Here is a 16,760-nt window from a genome sequence, read left to right on the forward strand (position 1 = left end):
ATGCAGGTCCTTCTTTGTTCAGAGCTTATATGAGCCCCTACTGGGTGGATTATAGACAAAGAGAAGAGCACAATTTTTCATCCAGTTTGAACCATGGACTCATTTCAGAATCCAGTCAGTCCCTTTGAACAACAGTGAGATAAATGCCAAGTCTCTTCTCTCTTGGGGGGTGTCCTGCCCCCAGCCCTTCCGCTCCTAGATGCCTAGATGCAACGTGGAGGGCTTCTCCAGCGGCTCAGTGGTAAAGAATCTGATTGCAAAGCAGGAGACACAGAAATGCGGGTTCAATCCCTGGGTCAGGAAGATGCCCTGGAGAAGGAAATGGCACCCCACTCCAGTAATCTTGCCCAGAAAATCCCATGGACAGAGGAGCCAGGTGGGCTAAAGTTCATGGGGTCACAAAGAGAGTCAGATAAGACCGAGTGACTAAATGCCACATGGGTGTGCAGGGAAGAGTGAGGCTTACATACACAAGGCAGAGGAGACAACTTGAGACCCCTGGCACCTCTGGTCTCAGGGATGTCCCTTGTCTACCATGTAGCATTTGCCCTTGAAGTGTGCACAGCCTGACTCCCGTTCAACCTGGGCCCAGGGACAAGAGAAGTTGGCTTTAAGAAAGCTTAAGATAAGTGCAATGTTGTAAGGAAAGAAATCAATGATAATCCATCTGATGAATCTGCCATGTGTATTTCAGAAATTCTGGAGATGGAAAACGCTTCTGAGAGCCTTTTCGTCAAGGATCCTCAAGGACGCCTTAACTCCTTGACCACTGTTCTTGGACAGGAAGTGGACCGGTTTAACAATCTGCTGAGGCTAATACACGTATGAGTGCTCACTGCCATCCTTGCTCTTGGGGATCAAAGTGTTGTGGAGCGTGTATAACAATGTGGTTTCCATTCCCATAGCTTGAACATTTCCATGTAGATGTGCTAACAACCCTTCAAGCCCAACTTGTCTAAACCTTAATTCACCCTCCTCTCACTGGTCTGTGCTCCCTTTCTCTAATAATGGCTTATGACTGCAGGGCATTACAAACCCTTCATTATCCTAACTTGCACCCTTAGAATTTGATTGACGCTTTAGGAATTTGAGCAGGGACCTAAGCGCTCGGTTAAGAGAGATTCAGATTCAGTGCTTGTTCCCAGGGTCTGCTTGCATGCTAAGTCGCTTCAGTCCTGTCCTACTCTGTGGGACCCCATGGACTGTAACCTACCAGACTCCTCTGTCCATGAGATTCTCCAGGCAAGAACCCTGGAGTAGGTTGCTCTGACCTCCTCCAGGGGATCTTCCTGATCCAGGGATAGAACCTACATCTCTTATGTCTAACCTGCATTGAGAGGAGGGTTCTCTACCACTAGCACCACCTGTGAAGCCCAATGTCTAGTTAGCATTTAATACCATAGTCTTTGTGAAGACTATGAAAACCAAGTTTCTCTAAGTATGGGCCATAAAACACCTGCATTAGGATCCACTATGCTGTGTTCCAAGTATAAATTCCCTGATTCCACTCCAGACCTACCAAGTGAGGATTCTTGAGTAATTCCTGCAAATGTGAATTTTAAATGAACACCCCCAGATGATATCATTGCAACTAAAATTTGAGAATAACTATTTAAACTTTTGCCTTATGCTCAGGAATACTTTCCGAAGGCCCTTGACTTTGTAATGATGGCTACAGGACTTCCTGGTTTCTCTGTGCATGACTTGAATAAGGGAAACAGAGACTGACTATTGAGCAGTAACAGGGGAAGTTTTACTGCCAAGCAGGGAACCAAACACCTGGCACAGGATTAAGGCTCAGTGATAAGACTGGAGAGGGCAGCCACGGTAGATTTTTTTTTTTAATGTGAATGAACTTTATTTTTTTTTTTTGGCTGTGTTGTCTTTGTTGCTGCTTGTGGGCTTTCTCTAGTTGTAATGCATGGGCTTCTCATCACGACGGCTTCTCATGTAGAGCATGGGCTCGACACATGGGCTTCAGTAGTTGTGGCACGTGGGCTCAGTAGTTTCAGTTCCTGGGCTCTAGAGCACAAGCTCAGTAGTTGTGGCTGACAGGTTTAGTTTCCCTGTGGCATGTGGGATCTTCCCAGACCAGGGAGTGAACCCATGTCCTCTGCGTTGGTAGGTAGATTCTTAACCAGTGGCCTACCAGGGAAGCACTAGGGTAGATCTTTTAAAGACTGACTGTTCCCTACTAGGAAATCAAGTCTCCAAATGTTTCTGGTTGTCTGACAATACCCAGGCTCGTGGGATGGGGGTGAGGGGAAACTAGGTTAGCTGAATAAGCGACGTCTTCACCTTGGGTCTACTAGGTAAACAGCAGCACCAGAAGGCCAGCTAGTCAGGTCAGAGCTTATCACCTTTTTAGTTCAGTCAGTCAGTCATGTCTGACTTTTTGTGACCCCATGGACTGCAGCATACCAGGCTTCCCTGTCCATCACCAGCTCCCGGAGCCTGCTCAAACTCATGTCCATCGAGTCAGTGATGCCATTCAACCATCTCATCCTCTGTCATCCCATTCTCCTCCTGCCTTCAGTTTTGCCCAGCATCAGGGTCTTTTCTAATAAGTCAGTTCTTCACATCAGGTGGCCAAAGTATGGGAGCTTCCGCATCAGTCCTTCCAATGAATATTCAGGACTGATTTCCTTTATGATTGACTGGTTTGATCTCCTTGCTATCCAAGGGACTCTCAAGAGTCTTCTCCAACACCACAGTTCAAAAGCATCAGTTCTTTGGTGTTCAGCTTTCTTTATAGTCCAATTCTCACACCCATATATGACGACTGGAAAAACCATAGGTTTGACTAAACAGTCCCTTGTCGGCAAAGTGATGTCTCTGCTTTTTAATGTGCTGTGTAGGTTTGTCATAGTTTTTCTTCCAAGGAGCAAGCATCTTTTAATTTCATGGCTAAAGTCATCATCTGCAGTGATTTTGGAGCCCAAGAAAATAAAGTCTCTCACTGTTTCCATTGTGTCCCCCATCTATTTGCCATGAAGTGATGTGACCGGATACCATGATCTTAGTTTTTTGAATACTGAGTTTTAAGGCAGTTTTTCACTCTCCTCTTTCACCTTCATCAAGAAGCTCTTTAGTTCCTCTTCACTTTCTGCCATAAGGGTGGTGTCATCTGAGTATCTGAGGTTATTGATATTTCGTGCTACAATCTTGATTCTAACTTGTGCTTCATCCAGTCTGGCATTTCACATGATATACTCTTGCATATAAGTTAAGTAAGGAAGGGGACATCACCTTCTACATTGAGTGAATCAGGGTATAGATTAAACTGCTGTGATAAAGATTCCCAAATGCAGTGGCCAAAACAAGACTGGAATTCAATTCTCTCCCTGCGAAGAGCCCAGAGGAAGCCCTGCCTAAGGCAGGTAGTTACTCTTGCTTTGTGAGTTTAACCAGGAATCCCACTGGATGGCTGGCTTTTCCAGCCTCAGCGGGTGACTTCCACCTTTGATACTAAGGGGGCTGTTCCAACTGTTCCCTTTTGCCAGCCACTGAGACAGGGGAAAGAGGGCCGAGGGAGAGCAGCGTCCTCATAAAGATGTCAGACGGAAGTGGCATACATCATTTTTTCATATATCCCTTTAGCCAAAACTTGATCGCACAGCAGCACTCCAGCTGCAAGTGTTCCTGGGAAATGTAGTCTCTGTGTTGGATTGTTCGGTGCCCACTAAAACTAACGTGGTTGTGGTTGTTGTTTAGTCATTCAGTAATGTCTGACTTTTTTGCGACCCCGTGGACTGTAGCCTGCCAGGCTCCTCTGTCCATGGGATTTCCCAGGCAAGAATACTGGAGTGGGTTGCCATTTCCTTCTCCAGGGGATCTTTCCAACCTAGGGACTGAACCCACATCTGCTTGGCAAGTGGATTGTTCAAAGGAAGAAGAAGAGATGGATGCTGCTCATCTCTGGCCTCTTCCACCTCATGCACGGTCACCCACTTAAGGATGGATGAGTCCAAATGTCACTTCCTCATAAAGTTTTCCTGGAATACCTGTCCTTCCCTGCACTGCCGGATGACAGGGCCCCCTTCTCAGGTGTTTGTGTCCATCACTGTATTTGTGTACAGCATACCACCTTTCTTTCTAATTACTCCTCCATGCGTATAGCTCCCTCAGCAGACTTGAAGACAAAAGGACTGGTATTCATAATACCAAACATAATTCATATCTGTTTGGGGGCTTCCTGGGTGGCTCAGATGGTAGATAATCTGCTTGCAATGCAAGAGACCTGGGTTTGATCCCTGTTTTGGGATGATCCCCTGGAGAAGGGAATGGCTACCCACTCTAGTATTCTTTACTGGAGGATTCCATGGACAGAAGAGCCTGATGAACTACAGTCCCTGGGGTCACAAAGAGTCAGACACAATTGAGGGACTAACACTTTCATCTCTGTCTCCCCAGGGCCTGACACACCCTAAGTCTTCCATGAATATTTGAACATGCAAGTGAGCTAATGTGGCTCTCAGGAACAAAGTCCTCCCTTCTAGTCAAACAGTAGTGTCCACCACTAATGGAAGGATTCCCCTAATAAAAGCAGAAGGAAGAGGAGCCCAGGGAGAAGCAGGCTGCAAGGCAATCAGGAGTCAGAGCTGAGCACTCCCATTAGAGGGAGGGTAGTGGCCACCATGGGGTGCTGGGCCCGCACCACAGAGCTCCCTCATCCTGACCCCTACCCACTCCTGCCTGGCTCTGGCTGTGTCGCAGCCTCACCTTCACTTCGCCCAGCGAACAGCAAGGTTGCACTGTGGCGACAACAAGAAAGGCCAAGGGAGGGGGGAAGCATCTGGGGCTTTGGGCTGCCATCTTGGTGAGCTCACTGGCCTCCTGATGGTACGGGACCGTGAGACCAGGCAGGTCCTGGGAGCGATGAGGTCCCTCAGGGATGTAGGCCTCTAGATATAAGGGAGAAAGATCTGAAGTGCATTCTTCTCACTGAACATGACTGCTTGTCAGCCGCTGCCTCTGGGAGAACTGGCGGCAGCGTGACCTCTGTCTGCTTTCCACTGATCTAGACAGCACTGGAGGCCTGGTCCTTGCAGCCTGACTCAGGTGTTCTCCACCCACCTTAGATACGTCTTCTGCTACCTTCTTCCGTTTTTGGTGTCTAAGGTTGAGTGGTATTTTGGCCCTGGCTAAAGGCTCTTTTCCTCTGCTCTGCTACATATGATTCCTCAGATCCTAAGGGCATATCTACTCAAAACTCCTCTTTTCTAGCACTGTCTCTTGTGAGAAGAGATGTGAAGAGGGGGAAAACTCCATGAAGGAATAGAAGGATGACTAGCCCTGTCTTACCCGCATGTCACCTTGTCTCTAGAACTATTTACATGTGGTCCTAGGACTTGGGCTTCCTAGGCGGCACTAGTAGTAAAGAACCTGCCTGCCAATGCAGGAGATGTAAGAGGTGCAGTTTCCATCCCTAGATCAGGACAATCCCCGAGAGCAGGGCAAGGCAACCCACTCCGGTATTCTAGCCTGGAGAATCCCACGGACAAGAGGAGCCTGGTGGGCTACGGTCCATGGGTTCTCAAAGAATCGGACACTTTCATCAACATAAATTTGCCCTCTAATATCTTCCTGTACTATTTCCCCTGTGTATGGCAGCAGTTTTCACAAAACTGGGACCCACAAGAGCCATATACAAATCTATGTTGTTGTTTAGTCGCTAAGTCATGTCTGACGTCTTTTGAGACCCTGTGGACTATAGCTTACCAGGCTCCTCTGTCCATGGGCCTTCCCAGGCAAGAATACTGGAGTGGGTTGCTATTTCCTTCTCCAGGAGATCTTGCAGACCAGAGATTAAACCCACATCTCCTGCACTGGCAGGCAGATTCTTTACTGCTGAGCCACTGGGAAATCCCTATACAAATCTATACACCCTGCCTTTACCTTTAGCCTGGTAACAGATATTGCTTTGTATTTCCCGTGGCTGCTGCTGGCCCAGTGTCTCCCAGGACTGCTGCCAGCCTCTGTCTTTTGTTGAGATGAGGGGAGGATGAGGAGTGTACCTTTAAAGAAGTATTTCCAGTATAAGGAAGCTCTCTGGTATCAACTGAAAGATTGGTCTCATCTAGGAATCCCCCCTTCCAGCTATAACTGCTGGGGCTGCAGGCACCCTCTGGATAAAGTTCAAGGTACTTCCCATGACCCCAACCCCCACCGTGGTTCCCAGATCACTAACCGTAAGGCCCATTCTTCCTTCAGCCTGGAGGAAAGCTGGACAGTGGCATTTCTCAAAATGCTTGGGGGACATTTCTCCACCTTCCCTTCTCTATCCACTTCACTGTATCATGCTACTAACTGCCTAAACCATGCCCACTCCGAGGTCTTACACCTCTATGTCACAGGTTGTAAAAAGTGCATGAAGATTGGAAAGTCTGACCCAGCAGAGGGTCTGCAAAGAGTATGCAAACCACCAAGCAGGCCCTTCAGCCCAAGGCAACACCTGCCACCACGAACAAGGGTCATTCCCACCTGATAACAACATCAGTGAAGGGCACCAATCCTTTCTTGTTCTTTCAGACCTCTCTAGATACACTCAACAAAGCCATTGCTGGGTTGGTGGTGATGTCTGAAGAAATGGAAAAGGTGTATAACAGTTTCCTCAACAACCAGGTTCCCTCTCTATGGTCCAATACTGCCTACCCATCCCTGAAGCCACTAGGATCTTGGGTCAAAGACCTTATTCTGAGGACTGCATTTGTGGACGTAAGAAAATTTACTTCTTTGGGGTCTGATCCATCTGATGACATGGTTGGCCCTGGGGTCCTTAAGGAAGCCCTTGCTAACTGAAATATCGACAACCATTGAGGGATCATCTGAATCCAAAGAAACAGAAACTTCTGGAATAGCATCACTTTGAAAATCTTGCACTGATTATAGTGTAGTTTGTCCTGTGTCCTTATCCCCACTTTTCATTTTAATTCCAGCCGTCCTTGGGGTTCAGGTCTCGTTCATGGGACCCCCACCATGAGGTACAGAACCAATCTGATATGGGTCCAAGTGGCCAGGCATGACCTTGCTGTTATCTCCCTCTTCCAGAACCTCCATAATAACCAGGTTCTGAGTTTATGGTCAGCCTGGTAGGTGAGGAAGGGGGACAGGGAAGGCAGTAAGAATGGGGCCAGTGATAACTCAGGATTGGTTTAGACTCTGCCTCCTAAGACACCCTCCAAAATATAACTCTGATTTAAATGACAGTTGCTATCTCAGAAAAAAAAAAAAGTACATTATAGGATAATGTTTCTCCTTTAGCTGTGGCTCAAAAGAGGACAGCCCAAGTCCTTCTGGATCTCCGGTTTCTTCTTTCCTCAAGGATTTCTAACAGGTATCACTGCTTTCCCTAGAAAAATCCCCATAGGAAAAAATCAATAAGTGTGTGATGAGTTGTGCTGGGTTTCTGGGAACTGGGAAAATGGCATGACTGCTGATGGCCTAAACCAAGGGGAATTGATTATTCGGCAGCCCAACAAGGCCCTGCTCTTCCTCGCTTGCAGAAGAAAATGATGGCAGAAATAGCAGGCATTCCCCCAACAACTTAATCCCCGCTGCTCTCAGTTTACAAGTCTAAACGCTGCTTCCCTGATAATGCACACAGCTGCTCCAAGTCCCCATGGGACCAATGCTCAGGACACCACCTGCTCAATTTCTCTGGCTCTAACTCTGAGCAGCTTCCTTCTCTCTAAAAAATACTTTTGCTGCCTCTCCAGTGCTCCTCAGGAATTCTGGCCAGAGAGTCCCAGAGGGCACTAAGGCCTCTGGGCTCCTAGATGCTAATTTTGTTTAGTCTGCAAGTCCTGTCCAAATATTTGCCACCAATGGACTCTAGCCCACCAGGCACCTCTGTTCATGGGATTTCCCAGGCAAGAAGTACTGGAATGGGTTGCCATATCCTTCTCCAGGAAATCTTCATGACCCAGAAACTGAACTCGCATCTCTTGCATCTCCTGCATTGGCAGGTGGATTCTTTACCACTGAGTCACCGGGGAGGCCCTAGATGCTAATTAGCCCAGCTCTTAATCTGTCTCATCCGAGTCCCTCATACACAGCCCAGAAACAGCCCATACAGGACAAGCTAAGCAAGATGTTAAAAGTTGGGAAGACTGGGCTCTGAAACGCCCTTGCTGGCTTGTCTCCCCCATTAGCAGAGCAGTGCACTTTAGACTTGGCCCTCCCTCTCTTTCCCACCAGGACCAAAATTCATACATGCTTTGACTCCACCCCTCTCAGTAATTCCGAGTAAGATGTTAACAGCTGGGTCTTCTAGATGGAAAGGAAGCTCTTTAATGCTAGAATATCCTGGTCCAGGCAAGTGGAAGCTATGTTTGGATAATAGCAACTCAGCTTTCTGGCTTTCGTATTTACAGGAACTCTTCAAAATCACGCTCGGAAATACAATTTGCCTATAGATGAGCTGAGCTTCAAGTACAACATGGTTCCTGTCTATCGGGATCAAGCCACAGTCATAGAAGCTGCCAAGACAGTACAGTTTGGACAAGAACTGCCCATGGACACAGAGGTACTGTCCCCCTGACCGTTGTTACAGCACAGCAGCTTCTATCTACTGTCATCAGGATCTCAAGCAATCTCCCCTCCTTCACCCCTTCCACTTTCCATTTGCAGGAGTGGGAGAGGGCAGGATGGGTCTACACCTCCAAGCATGCATGCGTGCATGCATACTAAGTCGCTTCAGTCGTGTCAGACTCCCAAGACAAGCTCCCAATTACCAGTGACTGGATGGCAACCTCCTAAATTAGTCTGATCTGTAGAAATATATTTTACATCAATACTGCTTATTTCTTTAGATACTTACAGTAACTTTCTCATTCATGTGGAGGCAATATTTGTTGTCTAGTCACTAAGCCGTGTCCGAATCTGTGCAACCCCATGGACTACAGCCTGCCAGGCTCCTCTGTCCATGGGATTCTCCAGGCAAGAATACTGGAGTGGGTTGCCATTCCCTCCTCCAGGGGATATTCCCAACACCAGGGACCGAACCCATGTCTCCCACATTGGCAGGCGAATCCATTACCGCTGAGCCACCAGAGGAGGCAATGTAGCAAGAGGTTGAAAACCAGAGTTTCAGCATCAGGCAGGCCTGGGTAAATTCTGCCTTCCCCTCTCCCCAGCTGTGTGTGCTAGAGCAATGATTAACATGTCTGCACCTCAGTGTTTCCATTTGCAAAATAGGGCTCGTGCCACCAACTTCAGAGTTGTAGTGCATTGTCAATGAAACTGCAGGTGTCACGTGACCACCATGTAGTGCCCTCACGGTATATAACTATTATCAGAAGTTAAACCTTCCTGCCTCATTCACTCAGCTGTCTCCTAGCAGAACTGATACGCTAACTTCACACATCATGCAACTGTAACTACATTACATCACCAGTAGGAATGCACTAAGGAAGCAGCTCAGGCTCTTTGCTTACATGGTTTACTCCCTCTAGAATAGAGATTCTTGAAGTGTGATCCCCAGACCAGCCCCATCAGCATCACCTGGGCACTTTTGGAAATGAAGTTATTTGCAAAACAGAAAACAGACCCACAGATACAGAAAGGAAACTATGGTTACCAAAGTGGGAGAAGGGAGGAGAGATAAATTAAGAGGTTTGGATTAAGACATAGACACTGCTATATGTAAAACAGATAAGAAATAAAGACCTCCTGTGTGGCACAGGGAACTATACTCAGCATTTTGTAATGATTTGTAACGGAAAAGAATCTGAAAAAGAAGATATTTATATACAAGTATATGAGGCTTTCTCAATGGCTCAGTGGGCAAAAAATCTGCCTGCAACGCAGGAGACACAGGAGATGCAGGTTTGATCCCTAAGTCAGGAAGATCCCCTGGAGGAGGAAATGGCAACCCACTTCAGTATTCTTGTCTGGAAAACTCCATGGACAGAGGAGCCTGGCGGGCTACTGTCCAAAGGGTCACAAAGAGTCAGACACGACTGAGCAACTAAACACAAATACATGTATACAAGTAGATACGCACATGTACATGTATATGTATGTATGCATAACTGAATCGCTGTGCCTGACACTGACACAACATATTTAAAAATTTTTTTTTAAGTAAAGGAAATTAGCATTTATTTATGGGTCCCAAGGACCCATTCCAGACGGAATCAGAAACTCTGAACTGGGATCCAGAAATCTATATTTTAATAAGTCCCCCAGGGGGTTCTTAGCCCCTCAAGTTTGAGAACCCCTACTCTAGAATATCTCAACCTGGATTGCAGGTTAGAATCATCTTTGGAGCTTTAAAAACATCCTGATGCCCAGACCACATCAAGTTGCATCAGAATCACCCCAGTGACATCGGTCATCTACTTCTTAAAGCTCCCTGGGTGCTTCCAGCATACAGCCAGGGCTGAGACTCATTGCTGCCCATCTGAGCTGCCTGCCTCCAATGTGCTGAGATATTAATGGGGCAGGGGAGCCTCCAGAGCACCTGTCCATCCCAGTGGGGTTTATAAATGTCATTTTCTATGTGTGCTATGACATCAAAGATCTGTTCCAGATTGCTTTTGCTAAGAATGTGTTCACTAGCCGGTCAGTGTAGATGGGATAAGTGACTTTTAGTGACTTTCCTTAAAATATCATAGTATTATTCAGAATTTCTCCTGGGTAATTTAATCAGTATCCCCCTCACTCAGAACTGCTTGATCTAGTCTTTGCTCTGATTAGCAAAAATGCACAAAGATAAGATTGATCCCATATTCATGGATTACTCTACAAAATATTGTAATTCCCCATGCCTCTTAATTGCCTGTATCTTAAAATGACAGTGAAAGAGTTTATGTCTTTAAGAACATTTGTTTTAGCATCAAAAATCTTTATCTTAAAGTATTAGCATGTAAAACTAGGGAGGAAATCAATTTAGAAATGCACTCGCTGTTATTTTGAGACCCTTCTCAGCCAGGAGAGTGTTGCAGGCCCAGGTCAGGAATAGTGAGTCTGCAGGAGGGCAGGACAATACCCATATAAATGCCTTCATCCAGGCCATCCTGGATGTTGGCCCTGCTCTGTGCCTGGCATGCTGTATCTGCCACATAGGCCAACTGACAGACAGAAGTTCACAGTAACTGCTGGTGTCTCTGCCCTCCAGCCACACCAGTATACACACGTCTCCACGTGGGTTATGTACAGTGAGCCATAGCGATGCCTGGGAATCTCTGCCTCCTGTGGAAACTGCAGATTGTATAGTCAGCCCATCTCTTGGTCCTCCCAGAAAACACAGCAAGAGACTGTTAGACAACTTGAGTTCTGTTACCAACAACAGGGCCACTGTCAGCCCAGTGCCGCCTTCATGCCATTTAGGAAAAGGCACCCCTCTTGGAAGTGTGTGCAGATGACTCCTACACACAGCCTGACAAGCTCAAGGCAGGATGGTTTCAGCCTCTACTCAGGCAAACCTGCACAAGTGTATATGGCAGCCCCGATGACAGGAAGGCCCACAGCACCACGCTGTACCCATGGGACAAACTACAAGATGCTAGAAAGTAAAGTCCAACCAAAAAGAGCTTATCATCCTTTGATTCACTATAAAACATACCACTTAAAACCACACTGCTTAGTCCTCTGTCTGCAGGTGTGAAGCTCCAATTGTAAAAAGATCTAGGGCCCCAGGACTGGCCAGATTCACTCAGTGTTTGAGGAAGGAGACACAAAGCTCACACCTGGCAGAAACTAGACACTAGTGATGACATCTACTCACAGGACATTGAGGGATAGGGAGGGTCTCGATCTCTGTCTCTTTCTCTCACAAAATTTCTTTTAAAAAGTTCTCCATAAGCATTCTGCAAATATTGTCACAGATATGTAATCTATCGTCTGGAAGAGCACTGAGATCTTTGAAAGGCCTTGTAAAAATAACAGTTGATAATCACAGCCCTCTTGGCCACTTCCCATGAGAAGGGGAAAATCCTAACATCATGGTATCAGACACTGAAGCCCATCAGTGGGTTTCCCTGGGGTACCATGTACCAGACAGCCTCGTGGAGTGTGAACAGTATGAGATTTGGTGACAAACTGAAAAGCAAACTATTTCACCTTTTGGAGCCTTGGCATTTTCCTCTCTAAGATGTGAGGGATAAGAGAATCTCTAGAATAGTTCCTCAAACTGACTGAGGATGTGGGACTAGGAGGGGGCCCAAGAGGGCGACCCCTCCTGCTCTTCTCACCTCTGAACGTCTGCACATCTTTCAGTTGCCCTCTCCTGAGGATGGCGTTCTTGTCCATGGGATGTTCATGGATGCTTCTCGATGGGATAATAAGGACATGGTGATAGAAGACGCACTCCCAGGACAGATGAATCCAATGCTGCCTGTGGTGCATTTTGAACCACGACAAAATTATGAGCCAAGCCCAACACTCTACCACTCCCCACTTTATAAGACAGGGGCTCGAGCAGGAACCCTCTCAACCACAGGTAAGGACATTCTTATATAGGCAAATAAATAATGACTAAATGCAGACTACAATCAAAATCCAAATGCTTTGTTGTAATGTACAAATAGTGATCTTGGGTCAGTTAGCCAGGCTTAAAATAAGGCTACTTATAACATACAAATTTATCAATGCTGTAAATTCTATTCATTTTAATGCTGAGTATAGATTAATATTATAAAACCAATGCTTGCTTCTATTAGTCTGGTGGTGGTAAAGAGTCAAAAATAGTTTATTGAGCAACGTCTCCTAATTTCAAAATGATGGACTGAGTAGACACTAAAACATTGAGATTCAACATAGAAAGAGATTTTAAAATAAATAAATGAATGCCATGGTACCAAAGGGGAAATCTTAGTAGTCCTGAAACTGAGATACAGCCCTGAAAAAAAGGAACCAGATATTTAAAAAGCCATTATCAACAGATAAGCTGAAAGACTGAATGCAGATAGCTAAAGAGTGAGCCAAGAGAATGCACTGAGGAAATCCCTAAAAATACAGCTCAAAGCAATTTTTTTTTAACGTAACACTGTGGAAAGAGTCAAAATTTCCAACATTTATCTAGTAGGTAATCTATAAAGAGAAAAGAGAGAAAAATGAAAGAGCAATAATATTTGAAAAAGTGGCTGATAATTTCCCAGAACCGAAGAAACACTTGAGTCCTCAGGTTAAGAGAGCTCACAAAGTAGAAGAGGTAATTTTTTAAAATATACAACAAGCCAATAAACAGTCAAATTTTAAAAGAAACCTAGATATATCAAAGTGATACTTACGATTATCAGAAAGAAAATTCTCAAAGAGATAAAATTATTAATAGGCTGGAAATAAAATTTCAGAAAATGAGAATCAGATTGACTTCAGACTTGTCTCATGATCCACAGTGCATATAAAAGAAAATAGAGACACCTCTTCAAAGTGTTGAAGATAAACAACCTTCAACTAGAATGGCAAATGCAACCAGATTATCATCTGAAAGGAAAGCTGTAATAACAACTGTCTTGAACATACAAAGTCTCTATATTAATCACTACTGATCCTCTATTTAAAACTCACACACAGAGTTAAATCTTTAATATTTGATGATAGAAATGAATTTATAATAACTTGGAACTAAATTTCCAAATGACAGAAATATGGGATGGGGGAGCAGGGCAAAAAGAACTAAAACAGTTGTTCTCATTTCAATGGAGGATGTGTAGATACTGATGATATTTATTTTTCTCAGTTAAAGGATGTCCTCTCAGGGCAAGGTACAGAATAGAACTAAGGTAGCCACTCACATCACATGATCTACCACTCCCATGGCAAGTCTAAAACACACCTTATTCAAAGGTATTTTTTAAATTAATATGGTATTTACAAGTTTTTGTAGGGACATAAGCTTTATTTATCTTGGATAAGTATCTAGGAATGGAATGATGCCTCATGCAGTAGGTGTTTAACGTATGTTTAATGTTTTAAGATACAGCCAAAATGTTTTCCAAAGCGACCACAGCACTTAACATCCCCACCAGCAGCATATGGGGGTTCTAGATCGTCCAGATCCTCACCACCACTTAGTATGATCAGTCCTTTTAATTTGATGCTAGATGACAGACAGGTAGCTTGATGATAGACAGATAATAGAATATAGTGGTATCTAATTTTCATTTCCCTAATGACTAGTGACAGTAACCATCTTTTCTAGTGCTTATTTACATCTTCTCAGACGTGTCTGTTCCAATCTTTTGCCCATTTTTTGACCAAGTCATTTCTCCTCTTATTTATTACTAGCTAACCTTCCAACAGGAACTCTGTGGTTTTCAGGAAGAGGATGACAGTGCACTGGCACAAGACTCAATGAACAGATCAAATTTTGTACTGGATAGACAGCCCAGAAACACACTGTGCACATGGGGAACTTGACATGTGATAGCAGCATCATTTAAAATTGATCAGGAAGAGGGAGATTATTCCATAAATGATCCTGGGACAACTGGTTATGCCAAGCTAAGATCTTTACCTCATATCACTACAAAAATTAAATCACAGAGGGACTTAATCATCACTAAAATTTAAAATTATTAACCTAAATGAAATAATGGCTCTAAGTAGTAATTGAGCTTCCCTGGTGGCTCAGTGGTAAAACATCCACATGCCAATGAAGGAGACGAGAAGATCCCCTGGAGAAGGGAATGGCAACCCACTCTAGTATTCTTGCCTAGAGAATTCCCTGGACAGAGGAGCTCAATAGGCTACAGTCCATGGGGTCACAAAGGAGTCAGACATAACTTGGTGACTAAACAACAAGTAATAATTAGCTTCTGTGGATATTCCTTTCAAAAAAAGACAACCAGACACGAGGCGTTTCCTGATGGCAGTGCACACCACTTAGGAAGCATTCTTGCCAAAAAACCTCAACCCTGAATGTGATCACACCTCTAGATCTAACCACTCTTACAGGGATAGGGGAACATGTGTAAAATCACCAAAGGGACACTGTCAGCAAAAGCCAGACTCCAGGAAACCTTATGGGACAAACAGCCTGGTTGTTCCAACAAATATATTACAAAGTGGCAAAAGAAACACAGAGGGATACTACCATAGAAAGAGATCCAAGAGACACATCACTGTTGTACAGTGTGGACCTTATTTGTATCTCAAACCAAAGAAATGGTTACTATCCATATATCTACTGTAACACTGCTATAAAATGTTACTCCAGCGCTCGCCAAGGCACATGCAGGGAATGACATACAAGGATAAGGAGAGGGGAGACGTAGGCATTCTCTGCTGGGGACACCCCCAGTGTCCCCAGCTTCCAGGCAGGTGAAGTTTGCTGTGAATGCCAGAAATAGCAGCACCCATCTTGAGGACAAGGCTCTCTTCTTCTCATCCTGGTCTTGGTCCCCTCACACAGGCCTACAATGAAGAAACTGCAAAACTGATCTCTTACTTCAGATGTCTCAGAGTTGAGGACAAACTACCTGTGACTCAGGACCCCAGTGCCTACCTGCTGGGTGGAACAAAGGGTGGATGGATGGATGGATGGAGACAAGCCGATGGACAAATGGATGGGTGAATAGAGAAATGGATGGGTGACTGGAGGGAGACAAGCATATGGACAACTGGATGGATGGGCAGATGGATAGATGGATGGATGGATGGATGGATGGATGGACAGACAAGCAGAGGGACAAATGGATGGATGGATAAATAGATGGATGGATGGATGGACAAGCAGATGGACAAATGGATGGATGGATGGATGGACAAGCAGATGGATAGATGGGTGGATAGATGGACAGACAAGCAGATGGACAAATGGATGGATGAATGGATAAATGGATGGATGGATGGACAAGCAGATGGATAGGTGGATGGATAGATGGATGGATGGATGGATGGATGGAAGGATAGATGGAAAAGCAGATGGACAGATGGATGGATGGATGGATGGACAGACAAGCAGATGTACAAATGGATGGATGCCTAACCTACCAACCACATCCCCTGAGTCTCACTAAAAGCTCAGGCCTCAATCCTAGTTTAATGCTCAGACACAGACTGAAAGGAGATTGAAACATAATTTCTAAGGTTGTACAAGTTCTAAACTGGACAGGTCCTAAAGGATCATTTGTTCTAACATCTTCATTCTATGGAGCATAAAACTGAAATCCGCAGAGGATTGTTGCCTCTTTAGAGGCACAGACAGGTCTGGAACCCAGATTTCTTGACTCCTGGCACCATGATTTTTATATTAAGGGGTTGTTCTTTAACACTTTTTTCCTTGTGTCCTTAACTAGGTCATTCAACCAACTTTGTGGTGACCGTCCTCTTACCCTCCAAGCGGTCCAAAGATTACTGGATTGCCAAAGGATCGGCTTTGCTCTGCCAGCTAAATGAGTGAAAACATGCCACCTCTGTGCTGAAAAAGAACCAGACCAGAGATCTTTCCCTAATGGGGAGAAAATTCTGTATAACTTACAAATAAGCAAAAGGGGTTTACTTGTGATCTGGCGTAAACGCAGCAAGTGTGGCTTTTATTTCTTTTATAACCTAGAATAAAGTGTTTGAGTTCTTTCTTTCTGCTGTTGATTTAAACTCTGATGTGAAAGCAGTGGGTTTAACCCTCACATCTTAAGCCTACTCCCCCTCCCCTATGTGAGAGGCAGCTTCCCATTTGTAAGGAGTTGGGCCCAGCATGAAGGGGCAGAGAGGGGTTGGGCAGAGTCAGAGCCCAGGACTTCCTCATCTATCAGGGCTTCCTTCCTTTTACATGAATATAAAAGGCCCAGTGTACATGTCAGTCACATGGC

General features: G+C 45.0%; 1 protein-coding gene across 1 annotated transcript in view; it reads left to right on the plus strand.

Moving 5' to 3' along the window:
- Positions 1 to 16,351, plus strand: part of DNAH6 (dynein axonemal heavy chain 6) — a 284,532-nt gene extending 268,181 nt beyond the window's left edge. Inside the window, exons 71-76 of the mRNA XM_068975806.1 lie at positions 695 to 822; positions 6,532 to 6,717; positions 7,264 to 7,336; positions 8,376 to 8,527; positions 12,223 to 12,445; positions 16,248 to 16,351. Coding sequence (XP_068831907.1) covers positions 695 to 822; positions 6,532 to 6,717; positions 7,264 to 7,336; positions 8,376 to 8,527; positions 12,223 to 12,445; positions 16,248 to 16,351 — 866 coding nt within the window. The remainder of the gene's footprint in view (positions 1 to 694; positions 823 to 6,531; positions 6,718 to 7,263; positions 7,337 to 8,375; positions 8,528 to 12,222; positions 12,446 to 16,247) is intronic.
- The last annotated feature ends 409 nt before the right edge of the window (positions 16,352 to 16,760 follow it).

The sequence above is a fragment of the Capricornis sumatraensis genome, chromosome 1 (genome assembly GCF_032405125.1).
Source record: "Capricornis sumatraensis isolate serow.1 chromosome 1, serow.2, whole genome shotgun sequence".
Taxonomy (NCBI): domain Eukaryota; kingdom Metazoa; phylum Chordata; class Mammalia; order Artiodactyla; family Bovidae; genus Capricornis; species Capricornis sumatraensis.